We start from the raw sequence: 17,596 nt of genomic DNA, 5'->3' as shown, positions 1-17,596 counted from the left end.
AATGCCAATAGACAATGCAGATTTAACAATCTATTCCTGGTTTATTGGGGGGGGTGGGGGATTTTTTTTTTGTCTGATTAGGCTTTAGGGTATTTTTCTTAAAACTCTGAAATACAGAAATAAAATTCAGCCTTTGATAACCCAAGACTTTAATAAACACAGTTTTCCAACATGAACTCGCTTCATTTATTGTAACAGTTGACCACAACTTCAGGAAGGTCGCTTCTATTTTCTCCACTTGTAAACTCTGAAACCTATGAAGTTAAATGTCTGAAAACTATGAAGTCTCACATGCAGTTCAAAGGGAGTAGAATAAATGCCTAAACTTAACAGCACACATTCTCCATTTACTATAGATATTGTAATTAACGATTTTGAATTTCATAGCTGACCAAATTTTCTGCAGAAGTATATAATCAAATAAAGAATACTCTTTTCTAAGAGTATTTCTCAGTAGACACAACTCCATTCCAAGTCCAACCAGTGAATATACTCCTCACATGCAAATCAGACAAAATATTATTACTCCATTTTTACTGGCCCCCTCACTTGCATGTTTGTGAATGTGTGTGTGATGGGGAGGGGCAGGGGTTGAATTGCATCACAGACAGTAGGCTTTCTGACAACTACGGACCACCTGTTGTTCACAGACCAACACTTAATAATCACTTCCCAAGAAACACAGAAGAGCCTGTGAACCTTGTTTTTCCTCCTGAAGACTTGCCACTTCCCACCCAATGGATATTTCATTCTTTTCAGCTACACCAGATTGCCTTACCTCCTCTTCCATCACTGACACCTAACATCAACAGAAAGAGAAGGTTCCTCTTTAGATGTAGGATTACATTAACTGAAGATAAAGCCCAAGCTCTTGTGCCAAACAAAAGCTGAGGTCCAGGTATCAAGTTCCTAACCACCTTCTGGATGGTCTTTAAACAGAAAAAGTTGTCTGGATTCATAACTCATGCCTTGTGAGCATTTAGTACTAACTGAATAGCACTCCATGGTATATATAAATCCCATAAGAGTGCTGCCTCAAAACCCAGAGTGCCAGAGAATTCAGATGCAGCTCCATTTCATCATAGCAGTTGGGATTCAGCAATGTACAGCTGAAAGAGGTTGTTTTTCAATGATTTCCATGTCTGGCATATAATCAAAGCCACTTAGTAGACCCCAAATCCCAGTGATCAAGACAGCAAAACCACACATCTTGGACAGAAAAAAAATCTTTACTGTTCCTTGACACCAAAAGGTAGTTTACATCTGCTTTTCACTGCTCTTGTATCATTTTAATTACTACTTATATACAGCAAACTGAGCAAGCCCTGTAGCACCCTCTTCTCCTTATTCTGGTACGCCACCCACCAGCAAGGTACCATGGGTAAAAATGCTCCATATATAAAAATACCGCAATGGCTAAACAAGTGAAAAATATTAAGTTTTTAACAACGAGATCCAATCTTTGAAAAAACTGAAGAATGATCTCTCCTCAGTACTTCAAAAGGAAAAAAATCCCTTGTTGTGTTCCTGAATCTGAAAGCTGTTTTATCGGAAATTATTCAAAACACTTTCAGTAATTACTTTGGAAACTCATCTTTAGTACTGTCCTCAAAAATGCTGATCTTACATCCGGTCTTTTCAGCTTCAAATATTCCAGACCCTACTTATACTTTATACTTTGAAATCACTTCATTTACTAATTAAAGGCACTTAGAATTCTTTCTGTGCATACAATAAAAATAAAAAATTAATAGCACATCAGCATTATGTACAACTTCTGTGGACAAGAAGTAAAGAATTCCCTAACTACTTGAGGCAAACAACAAACGCTGGGAGGAATTTGGACAATATACCAGGATATGTAATATACTGACTTAACAGCAATGATCACAGGTAACGTCTCAGATTCCATAATCACATGTGTGTCTGCTGACTTAAACTGACTGCTCTGGTTTACAATGACTAATTATCAGTTTCGTCATTTTAGCTTGCAGGTTTTAGGAACTGATTATACAGTTGTAATCCGTAACTGGGACTGCTTGACACTAAACGCTATGTTGGGACCACAGACCCTGACTATGATATATTGAAAACTCTAAAATAAGCAAAGGTCTTCTGAAAAGGCATTTTCATTAACACAGCGCTGTGAAATCTTCACTTCTAGTGCCAAAAAGTCAATACATCTGACACTACATTTTGAGAACACAAATATTTGCTATGAGTCAGTGTTCATGAGTGACAGATCAAACTTACACTCAAACCCCACTACATAATCATTACTAAAAGAGGTAAATCAGAGATCAGGTTCATTTTTCCCCCTCCAAGCTCATTAAAAGGGTACAACATCATAAAAACAATTTGCTGCTTCAAAGCTGAAACAATCCAGCAACAAGAGAGGATGAGGATGGTGTTAAGTTATGCTGCTTAACTGCAGAGGTTAGCCATTAGAAAAAATTAAAGCAAAGCTGCTTAAAAAGACAACCATAAGATAGAGACGGGAAGATTATTCCCTACCTTCATAGTCAATGTCAGAAATTAATTCTGAAACAACATCCATATAATTCTGAAACTATTTAAAAGACTTTGTGTAAAATAAGTAAACAAATTAAAGTGTTTAATTGCGTAGCATGCTTCCTATTGCATAAAACTTAAGACACTTACCTTTCCCTGAACTTTGCCTTAGTTACAGATTTTCCCTAGCTAAGCTTCCAACTACACCGCAAAACAGAGTTATTGGTCAGATATCTGTGCTTGACCAAACTGTTTGGCAGAGGACCAATAGCGGGAATCAAAAAACAAAAGCAAGCTTTCCATTCCCATGATCCTTGGCCCAATCAGAGATTGAATCAATCCTCAAATACAATTTACAGCAAGCTAAGAACTGATGCAAGTTGTATTGGCTGGGTTAGTTCTCCACAGCAATTCCCTTCCCTAGAGATCAACATAGCAAATGAATTCCACCGCCTTTACCCCTCTCTCACCCAGAAGTTCTCCGTATCATGGACAGGCTGAGAAAAGACAGCACAAAGCCAACGATGCCAGCCTTGTATCACATCACATTGCTTCAGGATTTCCAACCTTACCTATTCTATAAGGGCAGCTTTTTATCTGCACCAACTAAGCACCACCAAAGTAAGAATCAAACTTGATCTTTAGAATCATTTTAATGGGAACTATACTGTACACCATGGAAACTACTGCTATAATGCAACTTTGTGAGCAGAAAGAGACAGAAGAAAAAAGACAACACAAGATTGAAAATTATGTTAGCTTAGACTAACACCTATTTTCTCCTATTGTGCAAGAGTGTTGTAGACAGTACACAGACCGAGTCCAGGTTGTAGAAAGAATCAAGGTGACAGGCAGTAGTTAGCATTGCAGTTTTGGGTATGTACTCCATACAGATGTGACAAAAGACAATACTGAAGGCCCTTGAAAATTATGTCACTGAAACCCCAAGTTAATAAAAAGATTTCATCTTCAAGGGCTGTAACAGATGACAACATCTTTACAGCTGGTAAGTGTTCTCTCTTCTGACAAGGACAACTCCATTGCTTAAAACACCACTAAGCTAGAAACTCTATGGATCTAGGTAGCTACACATACACAAATAGTTATTTAATACTACAGTTTGAGAAGTTATTTTATGGTACAGCTTATAATATCCAGCTGTGGACTGCAAAATTATATAGAGGGTACTAAGATAAAAAATAAATAGCTAATTAATCAAAAATGGGCCTTTATTGACAATATTTATAATTTTGCTTAACCAAGTTTTTGGGTTTTAATAAAAACATGGAGGAAAAGACAAAAGCTTAGTTTGTTGAAGACAGTATAAAGCTTTCTTCTCCTGAAGAATCTTGCAAAGAAAGTTTTACAAGTTGGGAAATCTTTGGCAGTTCTGATGTTTTTGACTACCTGAATAACCACAGTAAAACACTGACTAATACTGAGAACCAGGAAAATGATGCTTCTATGGTAAATATGAATTTGTATGTGCTCTTAAAGAAGAAAGTGACTTAACAGATCAAAAGATTAATTTTCTCACCTCTCTTTGTACACCCTCCAACTATCAACCCACTCCTCCTGCAGACAGTACAAATTGAATTCCACTGAAATCTATGATTTTAATAGGTTAATAGACTGTTAACCATTCTGGGTACTGGTTTGAAGCTATTCAGTGTCTGTCTGGAAAATCCATCTACACTGTCTCCTGCCACAAGCAGGGGAAAAAAAAAAAAAGCAGCTAAGCAATGTGATAGCTAGAGAATACAGCATCAGTCAGTTCTGATTACTGCAACAGTTCTCCAAAATTCCCAATTTTCAAAACTATGCAAAAATTTCCATATCCTCTTTTTAATCCAAACACTCTTTATTCAAATACCAAACCCATGACTGCATCATGAACTGGCTTAATTTGCTTCTGAAATGCCAATACAAAAACCACTGGAGAACCACAGAAATGCAAAATTTTACTTACTTGAGAAATGGCAAATTATAGCCAAATAAACAATAACAAAGTACAATGAGCTGTGTACCTGAAAATCAATATTTATAAAGCTAGTGGATCTGCAGAAACAGAGGATCAGAAACCTCTAACATGAAGATGTTTTGAGGATAAAAACAAAGTGAAGATTAATTTCTCCTCCCTCTTCACAGGGATCTAGCATATTTGTCTTCTGCATTCCAGAGCTTAGCATAGCTTTTGGGCTGTACCAATTATTTAATTTTTTTTTTCTGTTCACTTAACAGAAGTTCAGAATTCCTTATTTGCTCTGTATTATTAAGTCAGGTAACAGCAGGGATAATGATGCTCCACCCTTTGACCATGGCAGGAAAAAAGAGTAATTCACTTACCCGGGAAAATAGAAAGGACAGCCAACTGGAATTAAATGCAACCAACCAGGCCTAATTCAGGCAGGTGAGACCGAAATGGTGCATGCTCTTTTACCATCAGGTTTAGATGGACAGCTATACAAGAACCAAATAAGGCTTACTCCTTTGAGGTTTGTCAACTAGCACTGCTCTAAGGCATCAGAGCCATAAGTTTTTAATTCCGTTTAAGCAAATGACTATTAAAGCATGTTTATGGAAGAAAAAAAGATGTTTTAATCACCAAAAATCTATTGCAAACTTATCCTTTATTTTTACTCAGTTATGCCAACAAATCACATCCAAAGTTAAAAGCTCCACTGTACAAGGTAAGATGGTCCTTTCTAAAATTCAAATAAATGAGATGGAGAAAGCATGAGATAAAGAAAGGTAATCCCTACTTGATAACACAAAAATGAGGAACCACTCTAAGATGATGATAAAAGAAATTCATTTAACTAAAACCTGAAACTAGATTTCTTGAATAACAGAAGAGCTATCCCTTTGTTGTGACAGCTGTTCTGTTACATTTCAGATTTATTAGCCACATTAGGAGACAACAATTCCTGGAAAACTGACATCAAAATGGGATAGAAGTGAAAATACTCTAAGTTCTTGCAGAATCATACCAAGGCAGCAATTCTCTGAACACAGAACTCAAAGCATATATTAACTCTTGGCCCTCTACCAATATTGTATGTGTTACTGCTCCAGATCTACTTACTGTTTAAGATTCAAATGAGCAGGTAAGATAAGTGAAGCTCAGAAACGAGTAATTTATCCCAGGATACATCTAGATCTTCTTTAACAAAAGCATAGGCAAGCATACAAGATCACTTTCTGTAAGAGCCTGAGCATCCAAAAAGCAATGCAACAAGGTCTGGCTGTATCCTCTAGCTATAAGATTAAGCCCTGTAATGTAGTTTTTATATATTCACTGCATGCATGATGCACTGTACCCCATTTCAGCAGAACATGTATTCTGCGCTGAAGTAGTCTAGGTACAATTCAAAGAAATGGATCCAAAAAAACTAGCTCTTAAAGAATTGAATGCTGCTACAATTTTACAATTTTAGGTAATAATTTTCACCAGTTACTCGTGTTCTCTGCTCCCTTGGTTCACTGAAATGACAACATAAAAACCAAGGCATACTATAAACTGTACTTTTCTCCAATGGTCAGAATATTCACCCTAACACATACATAAAGTTAGCAACACATGACACGACTAATTTTTCCTCTCAAGTTATTGCTGATAATTGAACTGCCCCAAACAGCAAGGGATGCAGAACATTATTTCAAAGTGATTATTAATTATCATATCACTTTAAAATATCATTTGTTAACTAATGGTAACTGAAAAAAAATATTTTTTCCTATCTTCTTAAAATATAATCATAGAATCATTTTAGTTGGAAAAGACCTTTAAGATCAAGTCTAACAGCTAACCTAACACTGCCAAGCCCACCACTAAACCATGTCCTTAAGCACCACATCTACATGTCTTTTAAATATCTCCAGGGATGGTGACTCAAACGCTTCCCTGGGCAGCCTGCTCCAGGGCTTGACAACACTTTCAGTGAAGAAATTCTTCCTAATATCCAATCTAAACCTTCCCTGGCAAAACTTGAGGCCATTTCCTCTCATCCTATTACCTGTGACTTGGGAGAAGAGACCGACCCCCACCTGGCTACAACCTCCTTTGAGGTAGTTGTAGAGAGTGATAAGGTCTCCCCTCAGCCTCCTTTTCTCCAGACTAAACAGCTCCAGTTCCCTCGGCTGCTCCTCATAAGACTCATGCTGTAGACCCTTCACCAGTTTCGTTGCCCTTCTTTGGACACACTACAACACCTCAATGTCTTTCCTGTAGTGAGGGGCCCAAAATCAAGAACAACCACCTTTCTCCTAATACTTGAATGTCTATAAGCAAGTCCAAGAGCTTTTGTCAAGTTCTTTTTCTTTTGTTTCTCCATCTGATAGATACACTTGGGACATCTAGAGGCATAATTGTTTGACCACATCAGAAAGTCCACAGTAAAAAGTTTCTGTGTAATCATAGTCATGCTGGAAGATATGAAGAAAATCAATGTCACAATTCATGTTGCCTTTATTTACAGTTCATCTTCAGAGCCCTTTCAAACCAACACATTACTTTCTTGCAGGATTACAATATCATGTATTAGGCAGCAGCTGATAACATATGGAGTGATAGCGAACTTTTGCTTAATACAAATGCCAAAATGAATAAAGAAAAAAAATGATGGGCAAGGTGGTGGAAAAAGCTGTAAGGCAAGTCAGTTTTTTAATTTAAAAAAATGTGTACCAGACAATGTTAATGAGCCAAAAGTCCCCTGAGACCAGTTTTACACATTCTGCACTATTTTGATGTCCCTGCTAAAGAAAACTGAACTGTTCTCACTCAGACCTGGATGAAGACACATTCTTTTTTTCAATGTCATAGCAGAACTTGAAATCAAAGTATCTTATTCAAGTGAGTTACTTTACTCACTTACTTTCAGCCACTCAGAGTTATCAAACTAGAATTAGAGAAGACAAAACAATCACAGGTCACAAAGTAAAAAATCTGAACAATACCTTTAACTTCTTCATAAATGCTATCATCTATTGGTTCACTGCTCACTTGTCCAACATCGTCATATTCCTCTTCCTCCTCCTCCTCAGGAATAGTATTAGATTCCATATCTATGTAACACCAGTTTAAAAGGTTAACATTTTCTGGAAAAGAATTCCTAAGCAGAAATTTATGCAAAATGAAAACACAATTCATGTTCTATAAGCTGGTGCTTACAGTATATTCTGCTTATTTTCTTCCAGTGTTCATAAGGAAGAGCGTTCACGCTAAATAGTATACTTGGAAAAAACAAAAATCTTGCAAAAGGCAGAGAGTCATGTAAAAGCTACAACAGGATTGAGAACTAGGACTTACTATTCAAAACTCGGACAAGTGGGAATACTAGATATACAAATATGACAGGTATGTTAATGGACAGTACTACCATCACTTAGCAGTAATGGCAATAAAGGCTACCGCTCTACTGGCTGGCTTACCTTGAATTACAAATTTGACTTGCTGTACCCATTCCTCTGCTTCTTTGGGAGTGGCAGCTGTGAACTATTAAACGTTTATTAATAACTACAAGCAGTAATGATAAAAACACAACTACAATTTCATTAGCAATAAAAAAGAAGGACTGTAGCATTCTCGTCACTTCCTCAAGAAACCATTAGTAATTCTTTTCATGTCTTCTGGTACTTTTCTTGCAAGGATGCTTCTTATAATGTACAGCTAATTTTGACAAATTTACGTAATTGAAGGAGAGGATGATGGATTTGAAACTCTGATCAGCAGCTGGCAGCTGTGCAGAAAAAAGCTGCTTCTCTTCATCAATGTCAAAGCCAGAACTGATGAACAAAATTTGCCCTTGACAATTAGAAGACACCCATGAATTTCTTTAGACTGCTGGGTACAGTTTTCTTAAAAATGTTCTTGTCAGACTCCAACACACTACCTGACAGCTTAATTAACTGGCTTTCAACTGCAATCTCAGATATTTAAAACTTATTAAACTTACATTCCATATTGATGTCTAGCTGATAGATCTCTGAATTGCACAGCTGATATGTGCCTTTACGTAGATTTTCCTTGCAAAGCCACGACCAATACAATATGTATTTAACACTGATATATATTTTAACTTTTCTTTTTACTATTTAATCCATCCAAGAAATCATGCAGACATACTATACAATAGATATTAAAATGCTAACATTGAAGTGACCAATAGATAAAGATGATAGATTTCCTTGCTCTTGTCCAAAAAGATAATATTTGAACACATACATACATATTTTAAATCAGATTTTTTCCTAATATATGATATACAATATAAGCAAGCAAGGGTTTCCTTTTTTCATTAAGATGTCAGTGAAAGTTGTTTTACTGAAATGTTAATTCGGTAACTGGAATTGTAACGGCTTTATCAATTTAATTTCAAGTCAACATAAAAAAAGTCCAACCTGATAAATGCGCTTATCAGGAGCAGAGATTTCAAAACAGCAATCTTTCTTTGCATCCTTCCGAAGGCTATTATTCATTCTGATGGTGTAGCCCTCTAAGGCAAATTCACCTTTCTGTTGTTTGTCTGTTGGAGATAAAAAACAAAGTTAGAGCTTTGTTTACAACAGTGAGCGTAAGTGGCTCAGCAGGTTATTGTTTATTCAGATTTTGTTTTCTATTTCATGAATTTTACAAAGAACAAGGAGGTTTTCAGCAAAATGATTAGGTGATGCTTCTGGACATAAAGCTTTATTTTAAAGGAAGATGTACACAAAGGTACATTTTTCTGTACGATGCCTAAGGAATTCCACAGGGGGATGTTTGCAGATGGTGGTCGTATTGAGTAAGAAGTGCATGTTATGAAACTTCTATCTAGGGAAAGCCAAGAACTGGAACTTGCAAGACATGCTTCCTATAAATCAGTGTCTCTTTCAGGTTCAGTAAACCAATGGGAAAACCTGTCTAGCTCAGAACTTGCTGAGTCCCCACCTAAACTAACCACTTCACTCAAAAAATAAACTTCAAACTCCTTTTCAAGAAATTGGAAAAGCTTCTCTTCACATTCTCCCACCCACTCTCCCAGATGTGCCTCCTTTCCACATGGCAGAAATGCAGAATGAATTTTGTTATAAATTCAGGCGTGTGCTCCAAAAGCATTTCTCTCAACACAGCAAATGTTTAATTAGCTAATAAAAGTACTGAGCCCTACCACAGTTTATTATATAGAGCCATGTGGTTGTTTTAAAGACAATTCTACTTTTCAAAGGTTCTGGTTTATAAAAGTATCACTTAAAACAAGCCTGATTTATATATACTGCATGTTGGGCAAGCAGCACCTGTGTGCTCCTTTTGAGCTCTTCGGTCCGAACCCTAAATCTGATTTTATGTGCTCTGGCATGTTTTGGTGGATATTAAAAACAAACTAAAAAAGCAAAAGTAAATCAGTTTTGCAATTTCTGTAGATCACAGTGCAGCATTCAAGTGAAAATAGGCATCATCAGTCACGTTTTGCTCAGGCAAACGAAGTGCAGTTGCAAATGAAAGAAAATGCCATTAAGTGTGTTTTTTTCCCCACAGTAGAGAAAAGCATTAATTAACAATAAGCATCAGGCACAACAGCAAAACTACTTTAAGTACTGATGAACAGAACTTAGGTGCAAATCGAGCATCCATTGCTTATGTTTGTCAACAAAAGGGGAAAATTTCTACAGTAGATAAAACAGGAAAAACTGCAATTTTCAATATAACTTTGTCATCTTTCTGGAAATGTAATAGGACAGTAAATCTTTTTTCCACTCCTGAGAGGGCAAAAAACTGCCTAAGACATCAATGGACGTAAAAGCAGTCACCATACAAATACTTTTGCTAGTAATCTTACTTGCCCATAGACACAAATTCTTTGTCCTTCCTCCTTTTTATGAACTCTTACCCAGGGCACATAAATACCAAATAACACAATTACATGAGAAAATCCAGGGCACTGTTCTATTTGCTATTCTAATCCCTTCCCCCACAGTAAGTTTTATTTGTCTTAACTAAGTACTAATGATTCAGTACTAATATTTTATATTTGCTCAATCCTCCACCCCTATATCAACCAGCACACAGATGTAAAATTCATGGAATCGCACCAAGGCGGATATTAGAAATAATAACTTGCAATAGGTTAACTAGGTCCCCTTTTAATGAAATTCATTTCTGCCTAGAAATTTTATTGTTCCCTCACTTGTGACCTCAGGGAGAAGATGAAGTGAAACACATTAGTTTCTCACTCTCCCATGCTGGAGGTTTATCAAAAGCCAAGAAGATCGGAGCACGCGGACAGAATAAACAAACACCAGGTTCAAAAGGTAAAAACATTTTGTCAAGATAAAAATGAGGCAGGTATTCAAATTTAGCCTCTTGGATTATTTCTGAGACTGCTTCTCTGTGACATGGATGATCCCTTTTATGGCAATACAGTTCTACAGAGCTAATCTCAGATGACCTCTGTACTGGTATTCGTTGTTTTAAAGACCATTACAGTTAAAACAGAATGATGCTGTGCTTTGTCTTGGAAGGGGAACACAGTGCATCTTATCCATATTGCATGTGATGGTTTTATTGTTTATACTGTCTTTGTCTTAGCTCTCTGAACCTGCTGTTCCAATGCTGATGAAAATTACCTGTATGCACCACCCCAAAAAATATATATCCTTTGCTACTGAATTCTTTCACTGACCTTTATAGCAACAGACTAGTCATAGCATTGCTACTTCTGCTTTTAATTGTCTGTGCAGTAAAGTACCTCTGATTAAAGCCCAGTGTAGCATTACGCATATGCTTAAAATGTTGACCATGAGGAAATTTTAAGACAATGAGACAGTTTACAGCCCTGACCCAGAACCCATTGAAGTTGAGAGAAGGGCTCTCAGTATGCATTCACACTCCCTGTGGCAACAAGCCAGAGAGAGACCTAGCAAGTCCAGAGAAATGGCTCAACAAACACAGAATGGCAGGACACAGGTCAGCTATAGCTCAGCTGCATGCTCTGATGGTGACAAGCAATGGAGGTCTACAAATCCCAGCTGCTCCTGCAGAATACACCTTTCCAGGTAGGACTGGAGACCAACCCCATCACCTGATCACCACAGAGCAAACCATGACCCATGGTAGCTGTTTGGCCAGGCACAGCAGTCATGTTCAAGCTTGAAGGCAGGGCCATCTTGTGATCATCAGACCGAGCAATCATCTTGACTTCATTTATCGGCAAAGGCTTGCAGCTAAATAGGTGTGCAGACAGACTTGGGCTTTCAGTTTAAAGCTGCCGTGTGAAGTTAGTGCCACAGCGACTTCTGTGTACTTTCACATTCAGAGTTATATTGTTTATATCAGAAATATTTTCTGAAGACTGTGCTTTAGGGAGAGTTAAACAGTTTTTGATGTTTAAAAACTTTGAAGACTTAAATAATTTACTTGGAGACTTCAAATTAGATATAGTTGGTTTTTATGGCAGGAGCCTTAAAAGTAGCTTCAGGAAGCACGTTTACATTACAGAGATTCACTTTCATTTTGAACCCCATATGCGGGTGGAGTTTTGCCTCGGCAGGAATACAACAGCATATTTAGGAGGAACCAGGGAGAGAGATGTAGATGGAAAACACTTCTCTGAAGGAGGATAACATTCTTGCTGGCTCTTATTTTCTCAAGATAGGGCTTTGCAATTCAACAACAGGAAACCCTTAAGTTGTCCCAGAACAACACAGAACAGAATTGCAAAAGTATCATGCTATCAGTCTTGTAAAAACAAAAAGGATCACAAACATCATCAAGCGTAAGTTGTTCCACAATTAGGTCAAATCTCATTTCAGAATAAACTGCTCTTTGCTCTCATCTCCTCCTCATCTTCCCTTCTCTCCATATCAGGCATACAAAAGAAAAATAAATCTGTGTCTGTGTAGACCATTTTGCATCAGGAATTTAGAACTGTGAAAAGCTGGTATAACAGAGTGGAGAGTCAGGCACTAAGTATTAAAAAAAAAAAAAGGTCAAAATTAGTACATAGATATTTAACAGAAATAAATATGGGGGCTATATTTAAAATAGAGAAAACAGAGATCTGAATGAAATTTGAGAGCCACTTTAAATATTTTTCTTACATATAAACTTAATTCACTCTAAAAATAGCAAAATGTTGTTAACAACAGAAGCAGGGCCAATATTCTATTGGGAAAAAAGAGTCTCAAGGGTAGCAGAGAAAAAGGGTTTTGAAGTAACCTTGCATAACTGAGTCCATGGGAACTTTTAAAACAAAGGGTAAACCTTCAACAGGGTCTTGAAATGATTGGGTTGTAAATTTGAGGCCTAAGGCGATGTGCCCATATTATTAGCACATGTAAAAAGAATTAGTGCATTCTGAAGAACAGAGAGGACTCAGAAAGTAGAAAGGAAAGAAGTTACAGAGAAAGGCATAAGGAGCAAAGGCAAACAGATTTCAGAGAGTGATAAAGTATTTACAGATAGTATTAGAATCTATAATTTAACTCTCTTCATCTTGAAATTAGGAGCATGTAAGATCTTCCGGCTTACAGGGCTTCATGCTAAATGTAGTTTCACATACTTTCCATATGCAGGATGTCTGCTTTCTAAAAATAGTAAGTGTCAGTATCTCCAAAATGGTAATTCCTCTTGCAGCTTTTGGAACAGTCCTTTCCAAATGCATGCATAGGAGTTCTTCCCTTTTAGATAGCAGATCTGAAATGCAATCAACTTTTTTCTCCTTTCCTTTACTCTAGTCCTCTGAGATTTAAATTTAAAAAAATTAAGAAATGGAAGCAGTAACTGAAACATGCTATTTAGGGCACCATTTTGTTTATATTCAGTTTGCTTACACTCAAGAGTTATTTTTTTAATAATGGAATATTTATGGCAAGTGTGCCTCTTGAGGTCTGAATTTAACATTCTCAGAGCAGAAGATTCAGTACTCATTAGATAGATGCTTTTGTCATCACTCTGCTTACAACAAAGTCCTATTGAACATTCACAATTCCTGCAGATTTCAATTATGGACTCAGTCAAAAGTAAAGTCTAAGCTAAACAAGGATTTTTGCCTCTCGTGGTTGTTCAGAGAGGGAGGACTAAGAGAAGGAGGTCTGTAGCTAAAAGCAAAATGATACCTTCAACAGCTTTCCATTGGGTTAGTATATCTTTCCTCACTTCTAGAAGGAGAAATCTGCAAGCTTAGCATGTGGCAGAAATTCCAGTAGCTTGGTTAGGCAAGTCGCTAGGACAGATCTGCAAACACAACTCTAGCTAGACTTCCTTCTCCCTTAATATTGTTCAGTTCTTAAAAACCAAAAAGCAAACAAACAAACAAAAAACCCTCTTTTGCACAAATAGAAGTAGTCCATCCATTGGCCTGACCATCACTATCTTACTATTCACAGAAATCCAAAATTTTCATGTCCTTGTTAAAAATTAAAAAAAAAAAGAAATAAACATTCAAAAAAATAAACTCAGACTTTTCTAAAAGCCCCTGAATCATTCTCCTCAAACATCATACTGCTGGCAGGCAGATATCATTTTCAAGTTACAAAAATTAAAATAAATTTTTAGTGCCCATTAACAGGGAGAAAAATGCCATGATGTTATCAATTACGGTCTTGCTAAACATTTAGCTGATCTCTCCAGTTTGCTAAGACAGAAGGGCATATAACACTGTGGCCTAGTGAGGAAGAAGTAATGAAGCCATTAATTCATTCATTTACAAAGCAACAAATTAACTTTCCTTCTTCGTGTGCACTTTGAGGTCCGAAAGGTTAGCCATACCACCAAGGTGCCTGAATACCCAGGAACTGCCAGAGATCACACAGAAAAACGATATGCAAACAGGGCACCCAACTCAGGATGCACCTGCATGGAAGCAAAGAAAAGAGAAGGGCTGTAAAAGGTTTATGGAAGGAAAGACTATGAAAAGGAGGACCAGGCAAGCTTCTGGAAATCCAAGCCAGCTCTGACATTTGAACATGCTTCTCTGCAACGTTGTGGGCCATATGCTGGCAACAGATATTACAGCATAAGCACAAAAATACACGCACTTCCCGCAATACCCATTTCTAACATGTAATTAGGTCAAATTTTTAAGCCTTGCTCCTCCACCTACTCCATATATCATTGACCAGGGGAAAAAAAACATAGGCAATTCACTTCGACCTGTCTATATTGCAGGGATAAATAACTGTTTCACTATCCAATGCTGCACCAAATGCACGAGAAAAATGGAGGAGGAAACAGGGAAACAAGATTCCTTAGCCTGCAGGCATCACAACTGTTAAAAGGATGCTTGTAAACTCCTAGGTGAACACACACACCTACAAAAACACAGAGTCATTTACTGTTTTTTCACAGGCTTTAGCTTGTATTATGTTCTCCTGGACTAGGCCTCCTATGTTTCATCATTCAGGTTCTGAAACTTTTCCTTACATGTGTTTGTGAGCTTAGACACTTCCATACTTCTTCTGGCTTTCCCAATGAAAAAAGGAGAAAGTTAGAAGAATTAGAAGTGTTTTGGAAACAACAAATCTACACAACCTAATAAAAAGGCATCCTACAGCCTCACATTTAGCATTCAGTTACCTTTACACTGATACTTAAGCGTGAAAACCAAGCCTTGGCCAACAAAATACACACTGCACCAGACACAAAATATCCTTGACAGATTATTTGCCTACATGTCCAGTTTTAAAAACATACAAAACGCAGAACAAGCCAAGCAGGACCTAGAAATCACTGCTGCCTCTCTGTGTTACATCCCGCAACACGCAGGCACTAGTACTCCATTACCCATTAAAAATGACACAGGCAGCAGGACTGAGCACATACAGGATCCCTTTCTCCCTTGTCTCTCTTCAAACTGGGTTCACAACGACAAGGGGGAGTTTCCCTGTTGTGTGAATCATCCCTGCAACCTGTCAGAAACCAGGGCCCAGCTGATACAAAACACCTGCAGACACGCACGGGCTAGGGCAGACTAGCACCATCCCAATGATTCAGGAGGTAGCAGGAATTTGCATGAAGCCACCCAACTGCACACTTCACCGCTGTTCTACAGTTGGCAAGAACACACCTTCATTTTCTACGTGGCCCAAGGGTACAGCTTCAAAGGTCGCAAAAGAAGAAGGGCCCCAATATGACAGCGTACCATGGCAGGTACCGCTGCTGGCCGTAATAGCAGCAGTGAAAACAGTTTCAGGTTCTTCCAGTGACTAAATGCCAGGTCATCTCAGGACTGTGTCATCACACACCTCATCCATGCTGACAACCTGTAGCTAAACAGCAGCATATATGTTCACAACCATCAGCACAACAGCTCAGTTTCAACAGCAGACTAGTTTGCCATGGAACTAAAGCAATCCCTGGTATCCAGTTTCCGTGCAATGATGGCAACTTTCTTCTGCACTGGAACAGGCACCTTTATGTACTATGGCATCAGAGGGTGAAGAAAGTACCTCAAATCAGTCTAGGAAAAGGCTTTATTCTTCAAAGGCAAGTTCTGGAGTGACTGTTGGTCATCCCAGATCTACAAGACAACACCATTCCACCACGCTGCGCTAGTTTTTCTGTGCTAACAGCACCAATCACATGGAGGTAGCCAGAAATTCATGCAGCTCATCTGTTTGCTTCCTCCATGAGCTACTGTTTGGAGTTCAGTCATGTCTATACAATTCCCAAAAAATGCTCCATGGACTACATGCTCTCCCACATCATTAGGTTACAGTTAGGAGGATCTTCCCCAAACAATCTGCAGCCTACAAAAGCTGTAAATGTATAAGCCAAAGCACCTGTCTATAGATCCATAAAGGAAGGAGATTCCACAGTGAATTCCTAACATGACACTAACCCGTCGCATGCTAGGGAACGTATTTCCATGTATCTTAGCTTTCAGCACCGGCATTACAAATGACAATGCAGCCTTGATAGTCAGCTTGTTGCAAAAGAAAAAACATGGATGGGAAAAGGGGAAGCAAGCAGTTTTCCTGCCTTATTCCAAAGATTATTTCCTAGAAAGCATAAATAATCGTTAGCATAGATGTAAGAAAAACAGAAAATAAAAAATACAAAGCTGCTTTTTTTTTTTTTCAAAAACCAGTAGATTAAAAGCCAAAGATTTAAAACCCCAGAACTTTAAGAACTAGCCATTATATTCTGACCAAAAAATTTGTCACTTTTAAGTACTAGATAATGTACAACTATATATAAACAAACGGCACAAGATTTTTTTCCAGAGAAACCAATTATTATTGAAAAATCAGTCAAATTTTGCCACACCTCCTCAAAATTTTTGAAGAAAGATTGCTTATGTTTTTGAAGTTTGATCAATCTGTAAATCCCCAGGAAAGAAAAAAAAACCCCACATTTCACAGATATACTATCAAAACTCTGGAAACAGAGAACATAATGGGAAACCGTAGCAGGATGACAACTGGACTTACAATTTCTTTATTTATTACAATTTATTACTTTTTTTTTAATTAGAGAAAGGATAATTTTAAATGAGCCAGCTTATTGAAGAGTGAAACAACCTGGACCCAATTAAATTAGGTTTTGAATAAAACAACACAAGACAACTACCTGCACTAATGTCAGGTAGGGTCACACGAATATAAGCAGAAGAAAAAAGCTACAATGGGAAGTTTGCCCAGGAATAAGTATTCTTTGCGGAAAAAAAGACATAATTGCACTTTTAAAATTTACTCAGATTCCTGTATCATTTGCTTTACTCTTAAATATCAAATACATTTGGCACACGATTTAAAGGATGTTTAATTTGACTGTCAATTTTTAAAACTCAAAGTGATATCCCAACACTTAGGCCAGATGCTTTCTAAACTGGCCATTAAAAGTCACCTTCAGAAGCTAGCCTTAGTCTCCTTAGTCTCCACGGCTGGCTTTTAGTGAAATATATTACTTCATTTCTAGCTTTTTCAGAATATAAGCTATTTAGAAAGAAACATGAAACTCCACTATACGGTTTTTAGACTGACATTTTCCTGGACAGAAGTATCTTTAAAGAACTCTGAAGGTATAATTGCTAGAGGGTGTTTTAAAATTAAAATCCTATTTGGACAGAAAGAATGTTTTCTGTCCAGTAAATTAATTGAGTACCAG

At 37.4% G+C, this 17,596-nt stretch overlaps 1 protein-coding gene across 1 annotated transcript in view; it reads right to left on the bottom strand.

Moving 5' to 3' along the window:
- Positions 1 to 17,596, bottom strand: part of SKAP2 (src kinase associated phosphoprotein 2) — a 122,793-nt gene that overhangs the window by 31,681 nt on the left and 73,516 nt on the right. The window contains exons 7-9 of the mRNA XM_054815586.1: positions 8,911 to 9,035; positions 7,942 to 8,005; positions 7,468 to 7,575 (exon numbers count right to left, since the gene is read on the bottom strand). Coding sequence (XP_054671561.1) covers positions 7,468 to 7,575; positions 7,942 to 8,005; positions 8,911 to 9,035 — 297 coding nt within the window. The remainder of the gene's footprint in view (positions 1 to 7,467; positions 7,576 to 7,941; positions 8,006 to 8,910; positions 9,036 to 17,596) is intronic.

Source organism: Grus americana, chromosome 2, assembly GCF_028858705.1.
Source record: "Grus americana isolate bGruAme1 chromosome 2, bGruAme1.mat, whole genome shotgun sequence".
Taxonomy (NCBI): domain Eukaryota; kingdom Metazoa; phylum Chordata; class Aves; order Gruiformes; family Gruidae; genus Grus; species Grus americana.
The sequence above is the reverse complement of the archived record's forward strand: the minus strand, read 5'-3'. Positions and strand labels throughout refer to the sequence as shown.